This window comes from Talpa occidentalis, unplaced genomic scaffold, assembly GCF_014898055.3.
Source record: "Talpa occidentalis isolate TD23 unplaced genomic scaffold, MPIMG_talOcc4v2.1 talOcc4.3, whole genome shotgun sequence".
NCBI lineage: Eukaryota > Metazoa > Chordata > Mammalia > Eulipotyphla > Talpidae > Talpa > Talpa occidentalis.
Genome location: NW_023603184.1, coordinates 125442701 through 125462817, shown reverse-complemented (window position 1 = coordinate 125462817; position 20117 = coordinate 125442701). Strand labels below are relative to the sequence as shown.

General features: G+C 35.7%; 1 protein-coding gene across 5 annotated transcripts in view; it reads right to left on the bottom strand.

Annotated features, from left to right (window-relative positions):
- Window positions 1–1812: 1812 nt before the first annotated feature.
- The window catches only part of LOC119256126 (cytochrome P450 20A1), a 36660-nt gene continuing 18355 nt past the window's right edge, over window positions 1813–20117 (bottom strand). For all 5 annotated transcript variants that reach the window (XM_037523881.1, XM_037523882.2, XM_037523885.2 and 2 more), the window contains 8 exons: window positions 18175–18253; window positions 12946–13061; window positions 11888–11942; window positions 8688–8808; window positions 5787–5898; window positions 4426–4490; window positions 2206–2295; window positions 1813–2065 (listed from right to left, as the gene is read on the bottom strand). In XM_037523881.1, coding sequence (XP_037379778.1) covers window positions 1915–2065; window positions 2206–2295; window positions 4426–4490; window positions 5787–5898; window positions 8688–8808; window positions 11888–11942; window positions 12946–13061; window positions 18175–18253 — 789 coding nt within the window. In that variant the 3' untranslated portion in view covers window positions 1813–1914. The remainder of the gene's footprint in view (window positions 2066–2205; window positions 2296–4425; window positions 4491–5786; window positions 5899–8687; window positions 8809–11887; window positions 11943–12945; window positions 13062–18174; window positions 18254–20117) is intronic.

Below are 20117 nucleotides of genomic sequence, written 5' to 3'. Positions count from 1 at the left end.
CTACTTGCAAATGTTAATCATTTTTATTTTTCTTTCCTCTATCTGCACTTAGCATTTTTCCTTCAGTTATTAAGGAATGTATTTAAAAGTTTTTTGAGAATAGTATAACCAGAAAAAGTAGACTACAGTACTATTAATAAAAAAGTATTAAAAACAAAAATGTGTCAGCACTAAAAGGTAAATTTTGAAAGATACTTAAAATAGGTAAAACAGCCCCAGCATTTCTTTGCTCATAAACAAGACTTTTTCTAAACTGGCTGTTTTGGAACAGGGTGGTCCCCAGGAAAAGGGGAGGTTCCAGGTTCCCTGCCCCACCCAAGGTATCCTGGAGCTGAGCAGGGAGGAGAAGCAGCTGGAGAGAAGGCAAGGAGGGAGGAAGGTGGGGACCCAGAAGAAGACCTGGAGGAGGGACATGAAGCAGAGAGGCAGGTCAAGAAGCTGCAGTTTCTTTTTGGTCTTGGATTATTTGAAACAGATGTGGGTGAGAGATCTGTAGGGAGTTTAACAATGGCAGCTTTTATCTTGATTTTGATTTTGCTCCTTCTGTTCCAGATGTGCTGGCCTCCTTATGCCCCTTTCCTTGGGTACCTACCAGGAAGTGCCTTAGACCTGTGGCAGGCTTGTGGGCCTCAGTGACTCTGCTTTGGGCCAACCTTGTTTGCCTGGACATTTATCCACGAAGGGATGGGTAACTTGGGAGCTTGATTTGGAACCTGTATTCTTTCCCTTATCTTTATCGCACACTAATTGTATTAAAATTCCTTTCCATCAAAAGTTTAATGCACTAGGGTATGTTTTGATGCAGGGAATGGCAGAACCTATTTAGAGGAGGCAGGTTTGGGGGTTCTGGTGTGTCCTTCAATCTGCCCTGTAACAGTTTCTGCTTTTTAAACTATTTGTGTCTTTTGTCCATCTACTTACTGCATATTTTCTTACCAATTGTCAATTCTTTACATGTAGTATAAACATTATCCCTTTCAGTCATATTTTGCAAAGATTTTCAGCCACATTTGCCTTTTTTCTTCCTTTTTTTAAAAATGTTTGGCTACTGCTCTCTCGCTTCTTATTTATAGATTATATTTAGTGTATGACTAATAAAAAAATTGGGGATTCTGATTTTTTCCACAGATGAAAATTAGTATACTATGTGTATATATGGAAGAGTAAAAATGTAACATCCAAAAATTAACATAAAAATTTAAAAGGAGAAAATTAGTGGAGTAATTTAGTGTTAAGATTTCCAGTAAAATAGGACAGCCACGCCTTAATCTCAATTGTCATTTGGAGGGGCATTTCAAAACACATTAAGAAATAACTATTCTTTTTTCAGAACTGTTCAAAATAATAAGCCTTATACAAGTAATGAAATCAACATCTGTCACAAGAGGAATAAAAACAAAAATATAAAGTAGGTTCGTCAATGAATTACTCAAACCTAGTAGCAATTATTAAGCACAAACTAATTTACACTCAGAAAATAAGAATACTAATCCAAGAAATAAAACTATGGAAGTCCTTTAGTTCCCTTTGATGTAATTATTAGAAGTGTGAAAATGAATTAGGATTATGTTTTTCTTTTAGGAATGCTCAGAAACCATTTCCTAAATTATGCAAAATAATTTCTCTTCAAGAATGTAATTTTTAGAGATCAAACTAAAAATATGTGAAAATGATAGAATTGAAAGTGATAACACAAAAATGTAAATGGGGAAGATTCCCATTAAAATTATCAGTATATTGGGGCAATAAGAATGAATGTATATCATGCATTAAGAAACTTGGATCTACAAAAATCCCAATTAACATAATGAAGTACTAATAGGTGTTTATATGACTCATTGATACCTGATTTATAAAGGAATTCAGTATGTATTTTCTGAATATATATTTTCCTTAACAAAGTCAAATATAAGTTTAATATCTCTTTGAGACAGTGATCCAGACCTCTTCCCTGGAGGACGTTACCAGTTCATACTTAGTTTCAATGACTTGTCCCTCCACAGAAAGTAGACGCAGCCTCCTCACCAATACACTCAGAAGTACTGTTGTCACCATATATGCAAACCTAGTGAGGGAAAAATTGACTGGTTACTAAAGACTAAAAATTATACTTTAATTATGAAGATTTCTGATTATCACCAGAAATGATCAAAATTGCAAGTACAAGTCTGGCGTCTTTCCTTTCACTTTACTTTATCATCTCACCTCAACTCTGGGCATTCTTGGGTGCCTGAGAATCCAAGCGAGGAGAAAGTTTTCATTACTGACTCATCATCAAATCGGTCTGGATCAAATCTAAAAAGCAGATGGGCTAATCACAACAGCGCTCTACTGGCATTTTACATATTTATACTATAAAAACACAGATACGCAACAAAGGTTTTTAAAAAATAAAATTAGCAAGTCCTCCCTGGTGGCGCAAGGGGTTAAGCACCACACTATGAGGTAATACGCAGCCTCTGCAGGAGTTCATTCCCAGGCCAGCGAGGAAGCAACCCACATGGCGGAAGCTGACCAATCCTGTCTCACCCTCTGCTCCCCTCAGCAGTGTGTTTCAGTCAGTCTGCCTGTTCTGTTTCCACTCTGTCTCTGGCGAATCCTCTCACTGCGCCCCGCCCCCCCTCCACCGGCCTCTCTGGCCTGTACCCCAGCTCAACCGCCTGCACCACCAGGGAGGCCCTCAAAATCAAAATTTTTGAAAGATCTTTACTATAAGAAAAGAAAAGAAAATAATTCTGCTTTCATTTTCTTTATTTTTTAAGTATAAATAATCTTTCACACTTGGAATATATATTTTACTTCATGTAAAAATGTATCAAAATCAGTAGTCTTAAACTACCTTGAAAACTGAGGCCCTAATGTTTACCAGGAGATATTTATATGTTTGCAGATGAAAAGAATCAAACTTGATTTTTCAAATTTTCTGTAAAACACCTCACAATTTTAAAGATCAAAAATAAAATAAAACCCCAAATTTAGAATAGAAAAATCTAGTCTCAAATATTGAGGGCTTTTTATTTTCATTTTTTAGCTTTACTGAAGTATAATTGACATAATAAATAAAATTAAAATAATATATTGGAGTGTACAAAGTGATGATGTACAAGGTAAAGGTACACACTGTGAAAGGATTCCCACCCTCAACTAACACATCTATGATCTTACAAAGTAACCACTGTCAGGTGTGCATGTTAAGAACAATTTCTACTCTCTTAGCAAATTTCAATTATATAATACAGTATGACTATTATTATAGTCCCCATATTATACATTAGCTCCTCAGACCTTTTCCATATTGTAACTTACAGGTTTGAACCATTTGCCAGACTTTCCCTATTATTCCCATATCCCACACCTCTGGCAACAACCATTCTTCTGTTTCTACGTGTTTGACTTTTTTTTTAGATTACACATTTAATTGATATCATGCAGTACAGTAGTCCCCACTTATCAGCAGGGGCTATTTCCAAGACCTGGAATGAATGCTTGAAACGTAACAGTACTGAACTCCAAAACTATGTTTTTTCCTATGATAAGTTTAATCTAGAAATTAAGCACAGTATGAGATTAATAGCAACAATAATAAAATAGAACAATTATAACAATATACTGTAATGAAAGTTATGAATGTGGTCTCTCCCTCTCTCGCAAATTATCTTATCGTACATAGTATTTTGGATAGTGGTTAAATAAGGTCAACTGAAACTACAGAAAGCAAAACCACAGGAAAGGGAAGACTACAGTATTTGCCTTTCTCTGGCTTATTTCATTTAGTACACACCCATCAAGTTCATTCTCTTATGTAAACAGCAGGATTGCCACCTTTTTTAGGCTGAATAACATTTCACTGTATACATATATATATTACCTCTTCTTTATCAATTCATCCACTGACACTGAGGTTGTTTCTAAACTTGTAAATAATGCTGCAATGAACACAGACATAGAAAATATCTTTTCCAGTTAGTGACTTCGTTGCTGGATCACACAATAATCTATTTTTCACTTCTTAAAGAGCCTCCATACTATTTTCCAAAGTGACTATACCAGTTTACTTTCACACCACAGTACACAAGAGTTCCCTTTTATCCAAATCCTTGCCAGCATTTGCTATATCTTGTCTTTTTGATAACTGCATTAAGCAATACCCACTTAACAACAAAAAGTTCCCAAATTCCATTGAAATTAAAGGACAGCTATAGAGATAGGAAACTAAACAGATCGTAGATAGAAGTGGCAATAGGAAAGACAGTTTAATATAATAAACAAGAGAAAGTAGTAAACAGAAGATATAAAGGGAAGACAGTGGCTTTATTTTGGCTGTATTATTGTCAGATATTGAATTTTCACCTCAAAACTTAGAAAAGGAATGCAAAAACATGCAAACATAAAAATAGTCACAAAGACAATGACAGATATTCATACTTGTATGGTGATGGCCAAGTACTAGGATCCTGAAGTACCACACCAAGTGCATAAAGGACAAGAGTCTGCCAAAAAAAAGAAAGAATTATTCTAATTAGTCAAAGCCCAGAAAGCCAACTTATCCTAAAATACTCTTTTAATATAGTGAATATAAAGTAATAGACGAAAACAAAGGACAACAGTGGAGAAGGCCTCCCAAAGCATGTCAAAATTTGGAAGCCTTAAAGGAATGACAGACTTAACTATATTAAAATTTTAAACTTGTGCACAGTAAAAATAAAACAAAACATATCAAAAGTACCATTACAAGATACATAATAGACCGGGAAAAAAAATCTGCCATATACTGAGAGTTAGTATGCATAATATACAGAGACAAATAAGCTCACAAAGAAAGAATAGCAAGTTAGAAGTAGATAAATCACAAAACAAGAAATACAAACTGTTAATACATGTATATAAAGCTGCTAATCTCTCCAATGATGAGGGAAAACCATATACTTTCTCATAAAATTCCAAAATATGTAAAAGAGTATTACAACCAGAGGTAAGGATATGGAAAAGAAAAAAACATTCTTATACATTGTTGCCACATATATGAATTGCTTTATAAGAGGCAATTTAAATTTAAAATACACATGCACTTTGGGCCCAAAACACCATTTCTAAGGCTCTGTCCTGTACTTGTGCAATTTTATAATTTGTAATGATAAAAAAATGTGACATCAACCTAAATTTCCATTAATAGGTAATGCTTAAATAAATTATGGTACATTCATACAACATAAATAGAATACTATGCATCCATTGAAATTGTATTGAGTGCCAGTTGTACTAACAGCCATGATACACTCAATAATGGAAGAAAATTGAAGAAAAGGGCCTCCCTGGTGGCGCATGGGGTTAAGACACAACCTATGAAGCTATCTGCAGCCACTGCAGCACGATTTCGATCCCAGGCCAGGGAGCTCCTACATGGCACAGCAGACCTCTCCTGCCTCCCCTCAGCAGTGTATTTCAGTCATTCCGCCTGTTCTGTTCTCCACTCTGTCTCTGGTGAATCTTATCACCCCTCACACCTCTGGCCTGTACCCCAGTTCCTGTATGCATAAATAAATAAAAATAAATCTTAAAAATATATATATACACAAAATTATTACAGTAGTATCTGAAGGGAAGGGAACCTTTCTTTTACAGTACTTGAACTTTAAAACTAACACATATTGTTTTGTAATTTAAAACAATTGTGTCTTTGATAATAGGTAAAAAAATTGAAAACGTTTAAACAACAAAACTTTAAAGTACACACTAAAAAACTTGAAAAGAATAACTGGATGAGTTGTCTTAAAAAAGTTTCCTACCTCTCTAGGAATAATAAATTTGTCAATCTTCCCTTCGATATCTTGAAGCCGAGCAGAAACTGGGGTCAGTTTGGCAGTTCGAACAGTTTCACAAAGTACTTTCCGACAGTATCTGTTAAAAAAATTTTTTTCTGAAGATTTGTACTTTGAGAGGGGTGGTTTGAAATGCACATTTTTTTTTCTTGATATATATCCCTTAAATTGTTTTAATAATCTATAAATTCATATAGATAGCTTCTTTTTATAAAATAATTTGCTTATTTAGAATAGTTTGATTTTTTTGTAAGTTATTTTTCTAACAATTTTATGAGTTTATATTTGTTTGCTTTTGCCCACCATCATCCTTTATATATTGGTCCCTTTTTCTTCCTCCTCCCTCTTAACTTCAGAGTAGCCAGGACATTTATTGATGCCCATTGGTTGTTTTGTTTTTTTTAAGTGCTTTATGTTATTTAATTATCTGCTATGCAAAGGTCCAGTATTAGTTTTTATTGTTCTGACTTGTTTTACTAGACATAATTCTCTCAAACTCCCTCCATTTTCTTGAAAGTGGCTACACTTCATCATTTGTTAAGGCCAGATAAAATACTCCAAGGTATGAATACAGCATGTCTTCTTCATCCAATCATCTATTGTGGACACTGAGGCTGCCTCCCTGGCCTAACTATTATAAATTATACTGCAGTGAAGACCATGAAACATATGTGCTTTTGTGTTGATGGCTTCATAATCTTTGGATATAAGCCCAAGAGAACAGGATTGCTGGATTATTCGGTATTTCCCATTTTTAGTTTTTTAGATAAATCCAGATTGCTTTCCTTGATGGTTACTTCAGTTTATATTCCCAGCAATTGTGAAATAGGTTCTTTCTTTCCAAATCCTCTCCAATCTTTGCTTTTAGGTATCTTTTTAATATGTGCCATTCTCACAGTGTTAAATAGTATCTCTTGTGGTTTTAACCTGCATCTCTCGTATTAGAAGTGAAAATGAACATTTTTTTCATGTCTATTGGCCTTCTAGATATCTTCTTTGGTGAACTGTGTTCATATATGCTGCCCATTTATTAACTGGGTTTCTTAATGATTTATTGCTGAATTGTATGAGTCTTTTTACATATCTTGGATATTAACCCCTTAGTAGTTATATATTGTGTACATATTTCCATTCAATAGGATGTCTTTGTAACTGTTATGTATTTTCTTTCATTGTACAGAGATCTTTTAGTAAAGGAAAAAGATTAATACAGTCTGAAAAGAAACCAGAATATTGCAGAACTTTTTTAACTTGGGGTAATCAAGTCACCAAAAATATAATTATATTGCAAATATCATGCCAATGTGTTCTTCTATGTTTTTTATTATCGCAAGTTTTATATCTAAGTCTTTAATCCATTTGGAGTTGATTTTTGTGTATGGGGTTAGTGAGAGATCCAACTTCATTCTTTTATGTTTGGCTTTCCAATTTTCCCAGCATCATCAGGGATACTGGTCTGTTATTTTCTTGTGCTACCTTTGTCTGGTTGTATTAGGGTAACACTGGCATCAAAAAATGTATTAGGAGGCATTCCATCATACTATATTATAAAAAATAACTTGAGCAAGATAGTTCTCCCTTAAAGGTTTGATAAAACTCATTTGTAAAACAATCTTATCCTAAGTTTTTGTTTTTCAGAAGATTTTATTATTATTGTTTCAATTTCCATGTTTGTGATCCACTTGTTCAACACATCTGTTTCTTCCTGGATTCCTATACTGATCTAGGAACTGGTAGATTCTATTGATTTAGGAATTTGTCCATTGCTTCAAGGTTATCAAATTTACTAGCATATAGTTACTTAGAATAATTTAATGAATATAAAGAGGTGATTTCTCTTTTTCATTTGTGACTCTGTCTAGTAATGTTTTCTCTCTTCTTTTTTATTTTTTTGTTAGCCTAGCCAGAAATTTATCTTTATATCTTCTCAAATTCCAATTGTCAGTTTCACTAATTTTTTTTATGTAGTGTTTTTGATCTCTATTTCATTAATTTCCATTTATTTTTATTATTTCCTCCCCTCTACTAACATCAGGTCTTACTTGTTCCTCTTCTTCAACTGTTTTAGGTATAGTAATAAATCATTTGCTTGGGATTTTTCTTCCATCTTAATATGAGCATGTACTGAAATTATCTTCCCTCTTGAGGCCACTTTTGCTGCATCCAACAAATCTGGTTGTTTTTATCATCATTTCCATTTGTCTCAGGGTGTTTTTTAAATCTCTGCTTTGATTTCCTCTTTATACAATAGCAGCATGTTATTTAGTCTCTGTATTCATAGTTCTTCCTTTTCTAGAATTTCACTGAGATCAAACAAATTGTAGGTAATCTTTGTGTTTGACTTCTTTCACTTAGCATAATGAGGTTTATCCATTTTTATGTGAGTATTGATATTGTGCTCCTTTATTACTTAGTATATTACATGGTATGGGTATTAACACAATTAGTTTATTCAACAGTTGATCAACCTCAGGACTGCTTCCAGTTTTTTGCTATTAAGAATAATACTGCTATAAACTCTTACATACAGTTTTCTGTGCAGATGTATGTTTTCATATCTCTTGACTAAATCCCAGGAGTAGAATTGCTGGGTCATATGGTAAGTGTATGTTTAACTTTATAAAATCATGCCACACAGTTTTCAAATGGTACTGTATATTTTGCATTCCCACCAACAAGGTATGAGTGTCCCACTTATGAAACCATTGATTCTATTTTATACAAGTTAAAGTAAAGGTTTCCTAGAACTACATTGCAACTTTTAAAAACAAATCAAATTATCCACTAAAATTAGGTTTAAATCAGATAGATAAACCAGTTCAAATTTGCCTTTTCATAGATCTCCTCTTCCTTTTATTGTGTTCTTACCTGAGCTGCTCAATTTTCTCTGGAATAATAGGACCCTTCCCAAAAACTCGGTCAATCTCTTCATAGAGTTTTTTCTGAACTTCTTCGGAGGTGGTTAAAAAACAGATTGCCCAGGTGCACACTAAGTGAAGATTTATATATTAGTAAAAATGAAAGCTGCTAATTCATAGTTTGGATGCAGTATAAGGAAAAAATTTACTAATGTTCTTGGGGTGATTTTTTTTTTGTTATTTTCCTTTTTTTCTGATATAGGAGATATATAAATACTACAAGATTCTTTACAGAATTTGTACTTCACTGAATAGAACATGAATATTTACAGAACGATGCCAAAAAAGAGAGAGTGCAATCTGGAAGATTTTTTTTCTTAAAACTTGCAAGTAACTGAAACCATTGAATGCATTTTACCTTAGGTGAAATAGTAATGACTATAAATAAACTTCACATCTGGAGGAGTGTTAAATGTTGGTAACTGTGTATTTTATGGTTCAATCAATCTTGTGAAATAAAAATAAACTGACTTATCAGTTCTCTCAGGAGCACCGATGAAATGATTCAAATAAATAAAATTTTTATTTATCTATAATCCTATCATCTACCTTTTTATTTGTGGTCAAGAAATTTGTACTCAAGAAATTTGTTTTTGTGGTAACTCAAAAAAACCAGGATTGGTTATTGCTCATTCTCAAAAACCACCTGGAAGTTGGTTGCTGGCAAACCCCATCCCCAGATTCAAATTTAGGAGGGTTCAAGTCAAGTCCAGGCACCAGGACTTCTAACAAATAACATAATTATTTTGAGTAGCACTAAAGCTAGAAAATCACTATCTAATGACTCACTTTTGCTTAACAATGACTTCTGAATTATATTGATGGAGAAAAATGAAAAGGTAAAAAACTTACATGATGAACATAATACAAAGGAAACAGGAGAGTTCTATTTCCTTAAGAAATCCATTGACATCACAACAATTCAAAAATAGGGGGAAGAAATGGAACCATGCGGGTAGATAGTATCTCTTTTCCTAGATTTTCCCCACTTGCCTTTATTATCACTTAAAATTTAATAACTTCAAACACTGGTTATTTTACCAAACTGTATTAAAAAGTATGACTAGAGATAGTTTCAAAATATGATTTTAAGTCACTGAATGCTCTTTAATTACAATACTAAATGAAGAAACAATTTAATAGCTAAAAGATACCTTGGAGGTCATCTAGAGCTAAACCCCTCTTTTAGGAAAAGAGAATATAGAGATCATTATCTTGCCCAGGTTAATAAGCAACAGAGGAGGGTCTTTCAACTAAGGTTTCCTGCCTACTTTGCCTCTTAAAAACTCCATAGGTACCTTAAAAAAAAAAATCCAATGTCCATACTTGATGTAGCAATATTCTGAAAATTCCTTGTAAATACTGCAAAGAAGATTAAAATATACCGCAGGGGCTCCCTGGTGGTTCAGGGGTTAAAGTCTCAGCTATCAAATTATCGGCAGCCACTGCAGCATGAGTTCAATCCCTGGCCAGGGACCTAACCCACATGGTGCAGCAGACCTTTCCTGTCTTGTCAGCCGCTCCCCTCAGTAGTGTATTTCAGTCAATCCACTTGTTTTGCTCCCCACTCTGTCTCTGGTGAATCCTCTCACCCCCGGCACCTCCAGCTTATACCCCAGTTCGTGTATGCATAAATAAATAAAAATAAATCTTTAAAAAAATATATTATCTCAACCTTGAAATGATCACTTTTAGTTGTGTCCAGAGCATAAATGGTTCAGATTTTTTGAATGTCTTTTGCAAAGACATATTTTAATGTAATATATAACAAATTAAGCAAATTAAGTGTCCAAGGACAGATGAGTGGATTAGTAAGTAGTGGTGTATACTCACAATGGAATACTATTCAGCTATATTAAAAAAAATGAAAACTTGCCATTCATGATACTATGGATGGAAATGGAAGGGATTATAGTAAGAGAAATAAATTAAAAGAAGACAAATACTGGATGATTTCATTCATATGAGGACTATAAAGAAATAAAGCAAAGGAATAGATAAAACCAAAACACAACAGAATCTTGCAACCTTTCAGGACTAAGATGGGGGCAGAAGAGAGGGCAAGGGGACCCAATGGACTAAAGTGAAGGATTATTGGGACTTGCGTGGAGTTGTGAACCTATACCCCTAAAACATACAGTGTTCTAAACTAACCTCATCTCATAAGCATAATAATAATAATAATAAAACCCTCATGTACCATAAGAACTAAAAAGTCATTTTAATTTTATGAAGAGACCATTGAATAACATGAGCAATGATATCACAAATGTTTCTGGGTATTTTTTTTTTCATTTTAAATGAATATAACATTATATATTGTAACAAAAATTACAAATGGAATAAAATAAAATGAGCTAAACAATTTTAAAAGGTTAAATACATTAATTTTTGACATATGCTTACCAAAATTTCATTTAATCTATATTACCTGAATGTTCTAGATGTCAAAAGTTTTACTAAGAGAAAAACTTATGGCAAGTTTACATTTGTGCTATTGTTTTTAAGAAAATTTCACTGAACAGAAAGATAGGTAAGTGAAATCCTTCAAATGAACAGGTTTTAATACTTCCTTTAGCATTTTATGATAGTATATTCTTATGCTACATACAAATTTTTTATAAGTAGTATATGAATGAATGGTATGCTGATAAACTAAAAATCAGTAAGGAGATTTAGAAATGTATCACACATTTCATAATTTTAAATAAAAATCACCTATAATTCCACCAAGAGTGGAGTGCTTTTAAACCATGATTTCTTAGCCTACATCCTCTGAGCATAGCCCATAATAATAGCTACACTTGGTAATGAATAGGAGTCCAAATGAAAGCAGAGCAGCAGGAAACTGAAAAGTTCGCTGCTCACACTATAAAGGTGTCAATAGCAGTTCATTTTAAAGGCACTAACTAGAATTCACAATCCCAAAGCTGTGTCAAGAAATATATAACAATGTTCAGAGGTGGCAGAGAGCACCTGGGGTTAAAAAAAAAAAAAAGTAGCTATGTGATTCAAGTCTAAAACAAAAATAAAAAACAATAGGGAAAGAAATTCTAAAAGAGCTTTTGCAAAGAGTTTTCTTTATTTTAGAATAGTTTTACTCATGTATATTTTATGATCTATCACAAAGAGAAATTAATTTATACTTACATTTAGCAGTTATTATGCAACCAGCCAGAGAAAATATCATACTGTGCTCTAAGATCTAGGGAACAAAACTAAGTTTAGAAAGTGTGGAATGTAAGGTGGCCTATATTAGCCCTACTAAAATAACCTAGAGTATAAAATTAGGGTCAAGTAAAGGAAACAATTATATTATTTTTTATGACTTTTACACTTAAAAAAAGAAAAACCTAAATATTGCATTGCCTTTTTGATGCAGTAAACATTTATCAGTAATATAAATGATTCTCTCTTGCTGGACCTGGTATAGCATCAAAGTCTCAGATACAACGGAAAAAAGCCTCCACTGGCACAGAGCATGGCTGAATTTCTGCACTTACACACACGCAGAGAAGTACTCCTATCTTCTCTACAGCACTTGCATATGTACAGTAGGGCAGAAGGTTCCTTCAATCAACAGCTGCAGTAATAATGGCTGCAGCATGGTGTGCTAGGTGTAACACACACCTGGAACAAATGAAGCTACACATCTAGTCATGCAGAATTTAACTGATAGGGGGCCTCCCTGGTGGTGCAAGGGGTTAAGACGCGGCACTATGAAGCAATCAGCAGCCACGGAAGCATGAGTTCAGTCCCTGGCCAGGGGTGACCCACATGGCGCAGCAGACTCTCCTGTCTCGCCTGCTGCTCCCCTCAGCAGTGTATTTCAGTTAATCTGCCTGTTCTGTTCCCCATTCTATCTCTGGTGAATCCTCACACCTCTGGTCTGCACCCCAATTCTTGTATGCATAAATAAATAAATCTTTAAAAAAAAAGAATTTAATTGATAAAAGTTTATTGAAAAGTTCTTCTCTTTTATAATCAGAAAATTTGGATTTAATATTTGCTTATAACATACAGCTAAATAACATACAGCTACTTCAAAGAGCTAAATAACAGGAGACTAAACACTTGTACTATCTATGACATACAATAAAAAGAAGACAGCCACTGAATTCTGAGATAGCATTTGTATTAAAGTGAATAAAAAGCATGTTCTAAACATATAGGAGTATCTTTCACTTGAATATTTAAAGTTACATCACCTGTTGGTCATTAAGGTTCCCTTTTACTAAGGAGTCAATGAAAATATGTTGACTGAAGTTCCTTCCTTTTCGTTCTTTTATGATTTTTTTAAAAATAGATTCCAGTTGCATAAGGGCTTAGAAAAGAAAAAAAAAAACAAGATTTTTAGAATCTAAGCATTTTTGAAGATTGAAATTTTTTTTTAATAGTTCTCTACAATGTTACTATGTGCAGAATACTATTTTTGGTGATAGAAGTAGTATCCAATAATAAAAGCTAATTTATGTTTAAACTTACCTACTTTCTTTTCCTTCTCCTTTTTTGTTAAATTTAACATACATACAAAACATGCATCAAACATATAAGTGAAATTAAGTAATTATGAAGCAAATACCCATATCATCACCAGGTCAAGTGGAAAAATGCAATACCTTAGAGTCCTCCAAACACATATACCTCTCCCCTGACATTCTCCACCATTCTTTTAAATTCTGTCCTCTTAGCTTTATGGTCCCAATTCAGGCATCATTCACTCAGGGACAGAAAGCAGATGTGAAATAATCAGAAAAGTAAATTTTTGAAATCAAAAATATTAGAATAAATAAGTGATACACAAGAGTGAACAAAATTAACCAGAGATAATTTCTTCTTTTTTTAAAGATTTATTTATTTACACAAGAGCCTGGGGTACAGGCCAGTGGCACAGGAGGGTGAAAGGATTCCCCAGAGACAGAGCAGGGAGCAGAACTGGCAGATAGACCTAAAACACTGCTGAGGGGAGCAGCGGGCGAGACAGGAGAGGTCTGCTGGCACCATGTGGTTATCTCCCTGGCCAGCCGGAATCGAACCTGCACTGCAGAGGCTGCAGACAGCTTCACAGTGCTGCACGCAACCTGCTACGCCACCAGGGAGGCCCCAGAGATCATTTCTTGGTCTTCATCTTACTTGACCTCATCTTACTTGGCTCCTAGGGTTCCACACTCTCCTAGACTCCATGCTTTCTTCATACTTCATGGCCTGTTCGTCCTAAATGTCCTTTGTTTCTTGTTCATATCCTAGATTTCTAAGTAATGGAATGATTAAGGATAGAGTTTAGTTTAGGGGCCTCTTCTCTCTATTTAGTCACTACTTGGGTGATCACCAGTGTTAAGGTTTTAATTTACATTTCTATATAAATGTATACATATATTATATATACATATATATAAAATATATAATGATATGCCCAGATTTACATTTCCAGTCAAGATCTACACTAAGTCAACATCTCCAGCTGCATGTCTGAAGTGTATTAAACAACAATATATCCCAAACTGAACTCCTGAGCTTCCCCAAAAAACTTAATCTTCTTACAGTCTGTCCCATCTTACTTCCTAAAAACTTCATTTTCTAATTATTAGTCTAAAACCTTAAGGTCTCCTCTCATACTGCACACCTAATCTATCAGTCACTGCTGATAGATCTATCTTCAAAGTACAGATCAGGGGCCTCCCCAGTGGTGCAGCGGTTGAGCGCTGGGTTGCAAAGCTGCCCGCGGCCTCTGCGGCGCTGGTTCGATCCCTGGCTGCTCCCCGGCCATCGGAGGAGGGTCCCACATGGCGCGCAGACCTCTCCTGCCGCCCGCTGCTCCCCTCAGCAGTGTACTTCGGTCCTTCTGCCTGCTCTGCTCCCCGCTCTGGCTCTGGTGAATTCTCTCACCCTCCCATGCTTCTGACTGTACCCAGTGCATGTATAAACAAAACAAACAAACAAATAAATAAATAAACATGCCTCTATTAGAAAAAAAAAAATTAAAAAAACAAAACAAAAAAAAAAACAAAGTACAGATCATTCCTTGTTACTCTTTTATTATTGTTCTATATATTCTGTTCTCTGCTACCTAGCCTACCATAATCTCTCTCTTGCCTGATTCATTGCAATAATCCCTGATTAGTCTCCTTGCTCCTACTCTGGAGTGCTATAATCTATCATAGCGGTCAATGAATATAAGTCAGATCAAATTTCTGCTCAAAACCTTCCAAAGGCTTCCTATCTCATATAAACAGCCTAGTCATACAATGAGCTACAAGTCAGATAAAATCGGTTCCATCCATCAAACTTTCTGACTTCATCTCCTTCTATGCCTCTTCTATCTACTCTACTCCACCCATACAGGTTACCTGTTGTACCTCAAATACAGAGGAAGAGTCCCTATCCCATGTTCCCTTGGACATGCAGATAGCAACAGGCTCTCCATGACTGGTTTTCTTATCTCTTGCAAGTGCTTGCTCAAAGGTCACCTAATCTTGTTGAGCTCTTTCCAAATAACCTTATTTAAATGTGCAATCTTTCTACCCCTACCAGCACTTCCTGTCCCCCTTTCTGATTTAATTCTTTCCATAGAACTTTTCATCTGTTAACACACTGCTCAATGTACTTATTTAAACTATCACTTGCCTCTTCCCAGTAAAATATGTTGCCACAGAAATTTTTGTTTAATTTTGTTTGTTGATATCTTCCCAGCACCAAAAACATGCCAGGATATTATAGATCTTTGCTAAATATTTATAGAATTAAATGAGTATAATACATGTTAGTGATTAAAGTGGGAAATGAACACTATCATGCAGTGGTTCCAAATTTTGCTACACATTAGAATCCTAGGAAGCTTCAAAAGAAAAACTACCAAGTCAAGGCACATCTCATGCCAATTAAATGTAAATGTTAAAGGGGTGGAGGCCAGGCTTCATTATTTTTTCATTTAATGTGTAGCAAAGTTTGGGAACTACTGCTGTACATTCCCAAAAATAAAAGCACATAAGAATAACATGAAGAGCTTTTATGAAAATACTTGCTGCGCAGGGTACCTCCATTCCAAATTCTGAGTAAATTGATCTAGGGTGGGGCCTAATCTCAGTCTTTTTGATTTAAGTACCCAAAATGATCCTAATGAACAGACCAGGTTGAGAATTACTCACTTAAAGGAAACCTTGATCCAACCTTAGGATCACACTCATATAAATATCAACTATTTTCAATAAAAACTCACATTTGATATATGTGAAAGGTTTAGCCCAGGGAACACATCTTGCGAGGTAATTTACTCTTACTGAGAATCATATCATATCAACTCGTAATTTTCATTTTATATTCATTGATCAACATTTGTGAAATATATTTATTATGGGAAGTAAATCCAAATGTACACATCAAGATGATTATCTTGATGGTAATAAAAGACAAATATCTGAATATATGCCAATTAAATGGGTTTTTCTGGACTTACATTGGACATTCAAAGAGTCACTAAAATGATAAGCCCCACGAGGATCAAATGTCTCCTGTGCATATCTCTGTACAGCACAGAAAGGCCTCAATAAATATTTGTTGCAAGAACAAAGGAAGAGAATTCTGGGAAGCAATACTAATACATATGGAAAATAATCCATTATTCTAATGCAGCCTACATATTATAATTTCTACCTATTTCAAAAAAATGAATTACAGCATCTCAGAATAAAGGTATTAAAGCAGTTAATCGCGGGCCTCCCCTGGTGGCGCAGCGGTTGAGCGCTGGGCTGCAGAGGCTGCAGCCCGTTCAGTCCCCGGCCACCAGCAGGGTCCCATCTGGTGTGCAGACCTCTCCTGCCACCCGCTGCTCCCCTCAGCAGTGTGTATTGTCGGTAGGTCTGCCTGTTCTGTTCCCAGCTCTGGCTCTGGTGAATTCTCTCACCCTCTCATGCCTCTGACTGTACCCAGTGCTCGTATAAATAAATAAATCTTTAAAAAAAAAAAAAAAAAAAGCAGTTAATCACTAAAATATATAGAAACTGGGCCTCCCCGGTAGCACAGCGCTTGAGCACTGGGTTGCGAAGCTGCCCACGGCCTCTGCAGCGCCGGTTCGATCCCCAGCTGCTCCCCGGCCACCGGAGGAGGGTCCCACATGGCGCGCAGACCTCTCCTGCCGCCCGCTGCTCCCCTCAGCAGTGTACTTAGGTCCTTCTGCCTGTTCTGCTCCCTGCTCTGACTCTGGTGAATTTTTTCACCCTCCCGCGCTTCTGACTGTACCCAGTGATTGTATAAATAAATAAATAAATAAATAAAATATATAGAAACCAAAAAAGGGAGAATTTGGGGAAGTTATCTTCAATTAAAATTACTATCTCAATTTTTGTAGATTTAATTTTTATAATGATTTTGAAAATATTTTTACTCAATGTTAAAAAGATGAGAATTTATGTTGCTACATTTTTTTTACAAAGATATTTTACAAATATCTACCAGGGAAGGGTCCTCCCTGGTAACCTAGGGGTTAAGTCTCATGCTATCACCACTATGGCCTGAGTTCAATCCCTGGCCAGAGAGATAACCCACATATGGCACAGCAGACTTCTTCTGTCTCGTGTGCTGCTTCTCTCAGCAGTGTATTTCAGTCAATCTGCCTATTCTATACTCTGTCCCTGGTGAATCCTCTCACCCCCCCACACCTCTGGCCTACTCCCCAGCACTCCTACGCAAAAATAGATTAATTAAATTTTAAAAAATCTAGACAATATTAATCATACTACTATTTCCTCAGTAATTCCTATGTTATTGTACATTTAGGTGATTTCTAATTTTCTACTTGCAGAAATAATAGCACTATAAAAATAATCATGAGAGTGGGGCCTCCCTGGTGGCACAGGGGTTAAGATGCAGCACTGTGAAGCAACCTGCAGCCTCTGTAGCATGAGTTCGATCCCAGTCGGCCAGAGAGCAACCCACATGGCACAGCAGACCTCTCCTGATTCTCCCGCTGCTCCCCTCAGCAGTATATTTCAATCAGTCTGCCTGTTCTGTTCCCCACTCAGTCTCTGGTGAATCCTCTCACCCCCCGCATCTCTGGCCTGTATCCCAATTCCTGTATGCATAAATAAATCTTTAAAAAAAAAAAGAGTCTTTCTATTTTTAGATAATTTCATCCATCATTTATTATTCTCAATATATATTATCAAGACGCTTTCACAAGATTGTACTCTAATAATTTCCAATAATGTAGGCTGTGAGTTCTATAGTGCCCTCATTCCGCAGGAAGCATTAGCATTTCTTTTACTATTTTACTGTTTTTTTTTTCTCTTTTATTCAGGAAAAACTTTTATTACATGAAATGCAGGGGAAAAGAATAAAGAGAGAACATATATATGACCTATAATATATTCAGAGATAATCTTGTTAAAATTCAGACACATATCCTGTGGTCCTTAATGAAAATTAAGAGTGATGAAACTTACCCTCTTCATACTGTTTTTTCCTAGTTGTATTTTTATCAAGTGATCCATCTAAAAAGCCTTTTCCAATCTCAGACCAAACCTGAAAACAGGACAACATATCTATTATCTAATAAGCAGATTTTCTAAATAATACCTTAGTTTCCAATTAATACCTTAACATAAGACATTAACTGAGGAACTCCTGCCTCATTAACAGAGATGACAATTAAGCTCTCCCCTTCATGTGGGTTGCATAACTGTTTACTCCATAATCTTTGTGGGGGAGGAGTACACCTATATTTTAGTATCAGTCAAGGCACTGGGGGGTGGGTGCAAGGGGCGCAAAGGAAAGGAGAGAAAAACATGCCTAGCACAGAGTATTTTCAGGGTAGTGAAAATTTAACACCTGTGAAATCACTATGTATCACACAACAATCAGTATGTATCATATACCTCCCAAAGTGTCAGGACAAGCAACCTTTGTCACTGCTTCTGTGCTCACTAATGGCCATCATTCCTAGTGACTGGACAACAGTTATCCTGTGGTGTTTCAGACATCAAAAGATCATTCGAAAAAGGATTTCAAGTCATGTTTATGGTCTTAAATCTTTCCTTTGACAACTTTTAGTAACATTAAGAAAATACCAGATTCCTGTCAAAATATATATTATTTGAATCTACTCATGGAATACTAAACCAAAATTGAGGGACACTACAAAATAACTGACCCATACTTTCAAAAAATGTCAATGCCAAGAAACAAAGTAAAGATTAGGAATTGTTTCAGATTAAAGAGGTTTGACCACTGAAAGTAATCAGTGGAGGGGGGAGGAGGGTAATTAAATGAAACAAATTGGTCTTTATTTAAATCATACTCCTTTCATTAAGATTTTAATGTTCCATTTTTGCACACAACACTAATGATAAAGGACTGATCACAAAAATCTGCAAAGAGCTGATGAGACTCAACAACAACAAAGAAAATAATCCAGTCAAAAAATGGGCAGAAGAGCTAAAAAGAAACTTCTCTGAAGAAGAAATGCAAATGGCCAACAGGCATATGAAAAAATGTTCAACATCACTTGTAATCAGGGAAATGCAAATCAAAACTACCATGAGATTCCATCTCACACCAGTGAGAATGGCACATATTAAAAAAACTAGCAACAACAAATGTTGGCGAAGGTGTGGAGAAAAAGGAACTCTCCTGCACTGCTGGTGGGAGTGCAAACTGGTCCAACCACTATGGAGAGCTGTGTGGAGATTCTTGGACCTACTAAACATAGAGCTTCCATATGATCCAGCAATTCCACTCCTAGGTATTTACCCAAAGGACACTGAAACATCAATTCCAAAGAGCACCTGCACCCCTATGTTTATAGCAGCACTATTTACAAGAGCTAAGCTTTGGAAACAACCCACATGCCCAAAAATAGACGACTGGATCAAGAAGATGTGGTACATATATACCATGGAATATTACTCAGCATTCAAAAAAGATAAACACATGCATTTTGCAGCAACATGGATGGCATTGGAAGGGATCATGCTCAGCAAAATAAGCCAGAAAGAAAAAGAAAAATACCGGATGGTCTCACTCATAGCAGGAATCTAGAAAACTTAAATAAGGAACTAGGAAAATGAATAACTATAAGAAAGTGAAAATCAAGGCCTCCCCGGTGGCACAGCGGTTGAGCGCTGGGTTGCGAAGCTGCCCGCAGCCTCTGCAGCGCCGGGTCGATCCTCGGCTGCTCCCCGGCCATCGCAGGAGGGTCCCACATGGCGCACAGACCTCTACTGCCGCCCGCTGCTCCCCTCAGCAGTGTACTTCGGTCCTTCTGCCTGCTCTGCTCCCTGCTCTGGTGAATTCTCTCGCCCTCCCACGCTTCTGACTGTGCCCGGTGCTTATATACATAAATAAATAAATAAAAATAAATCTTAAAAAAAATAAAAAAATAAAAAAT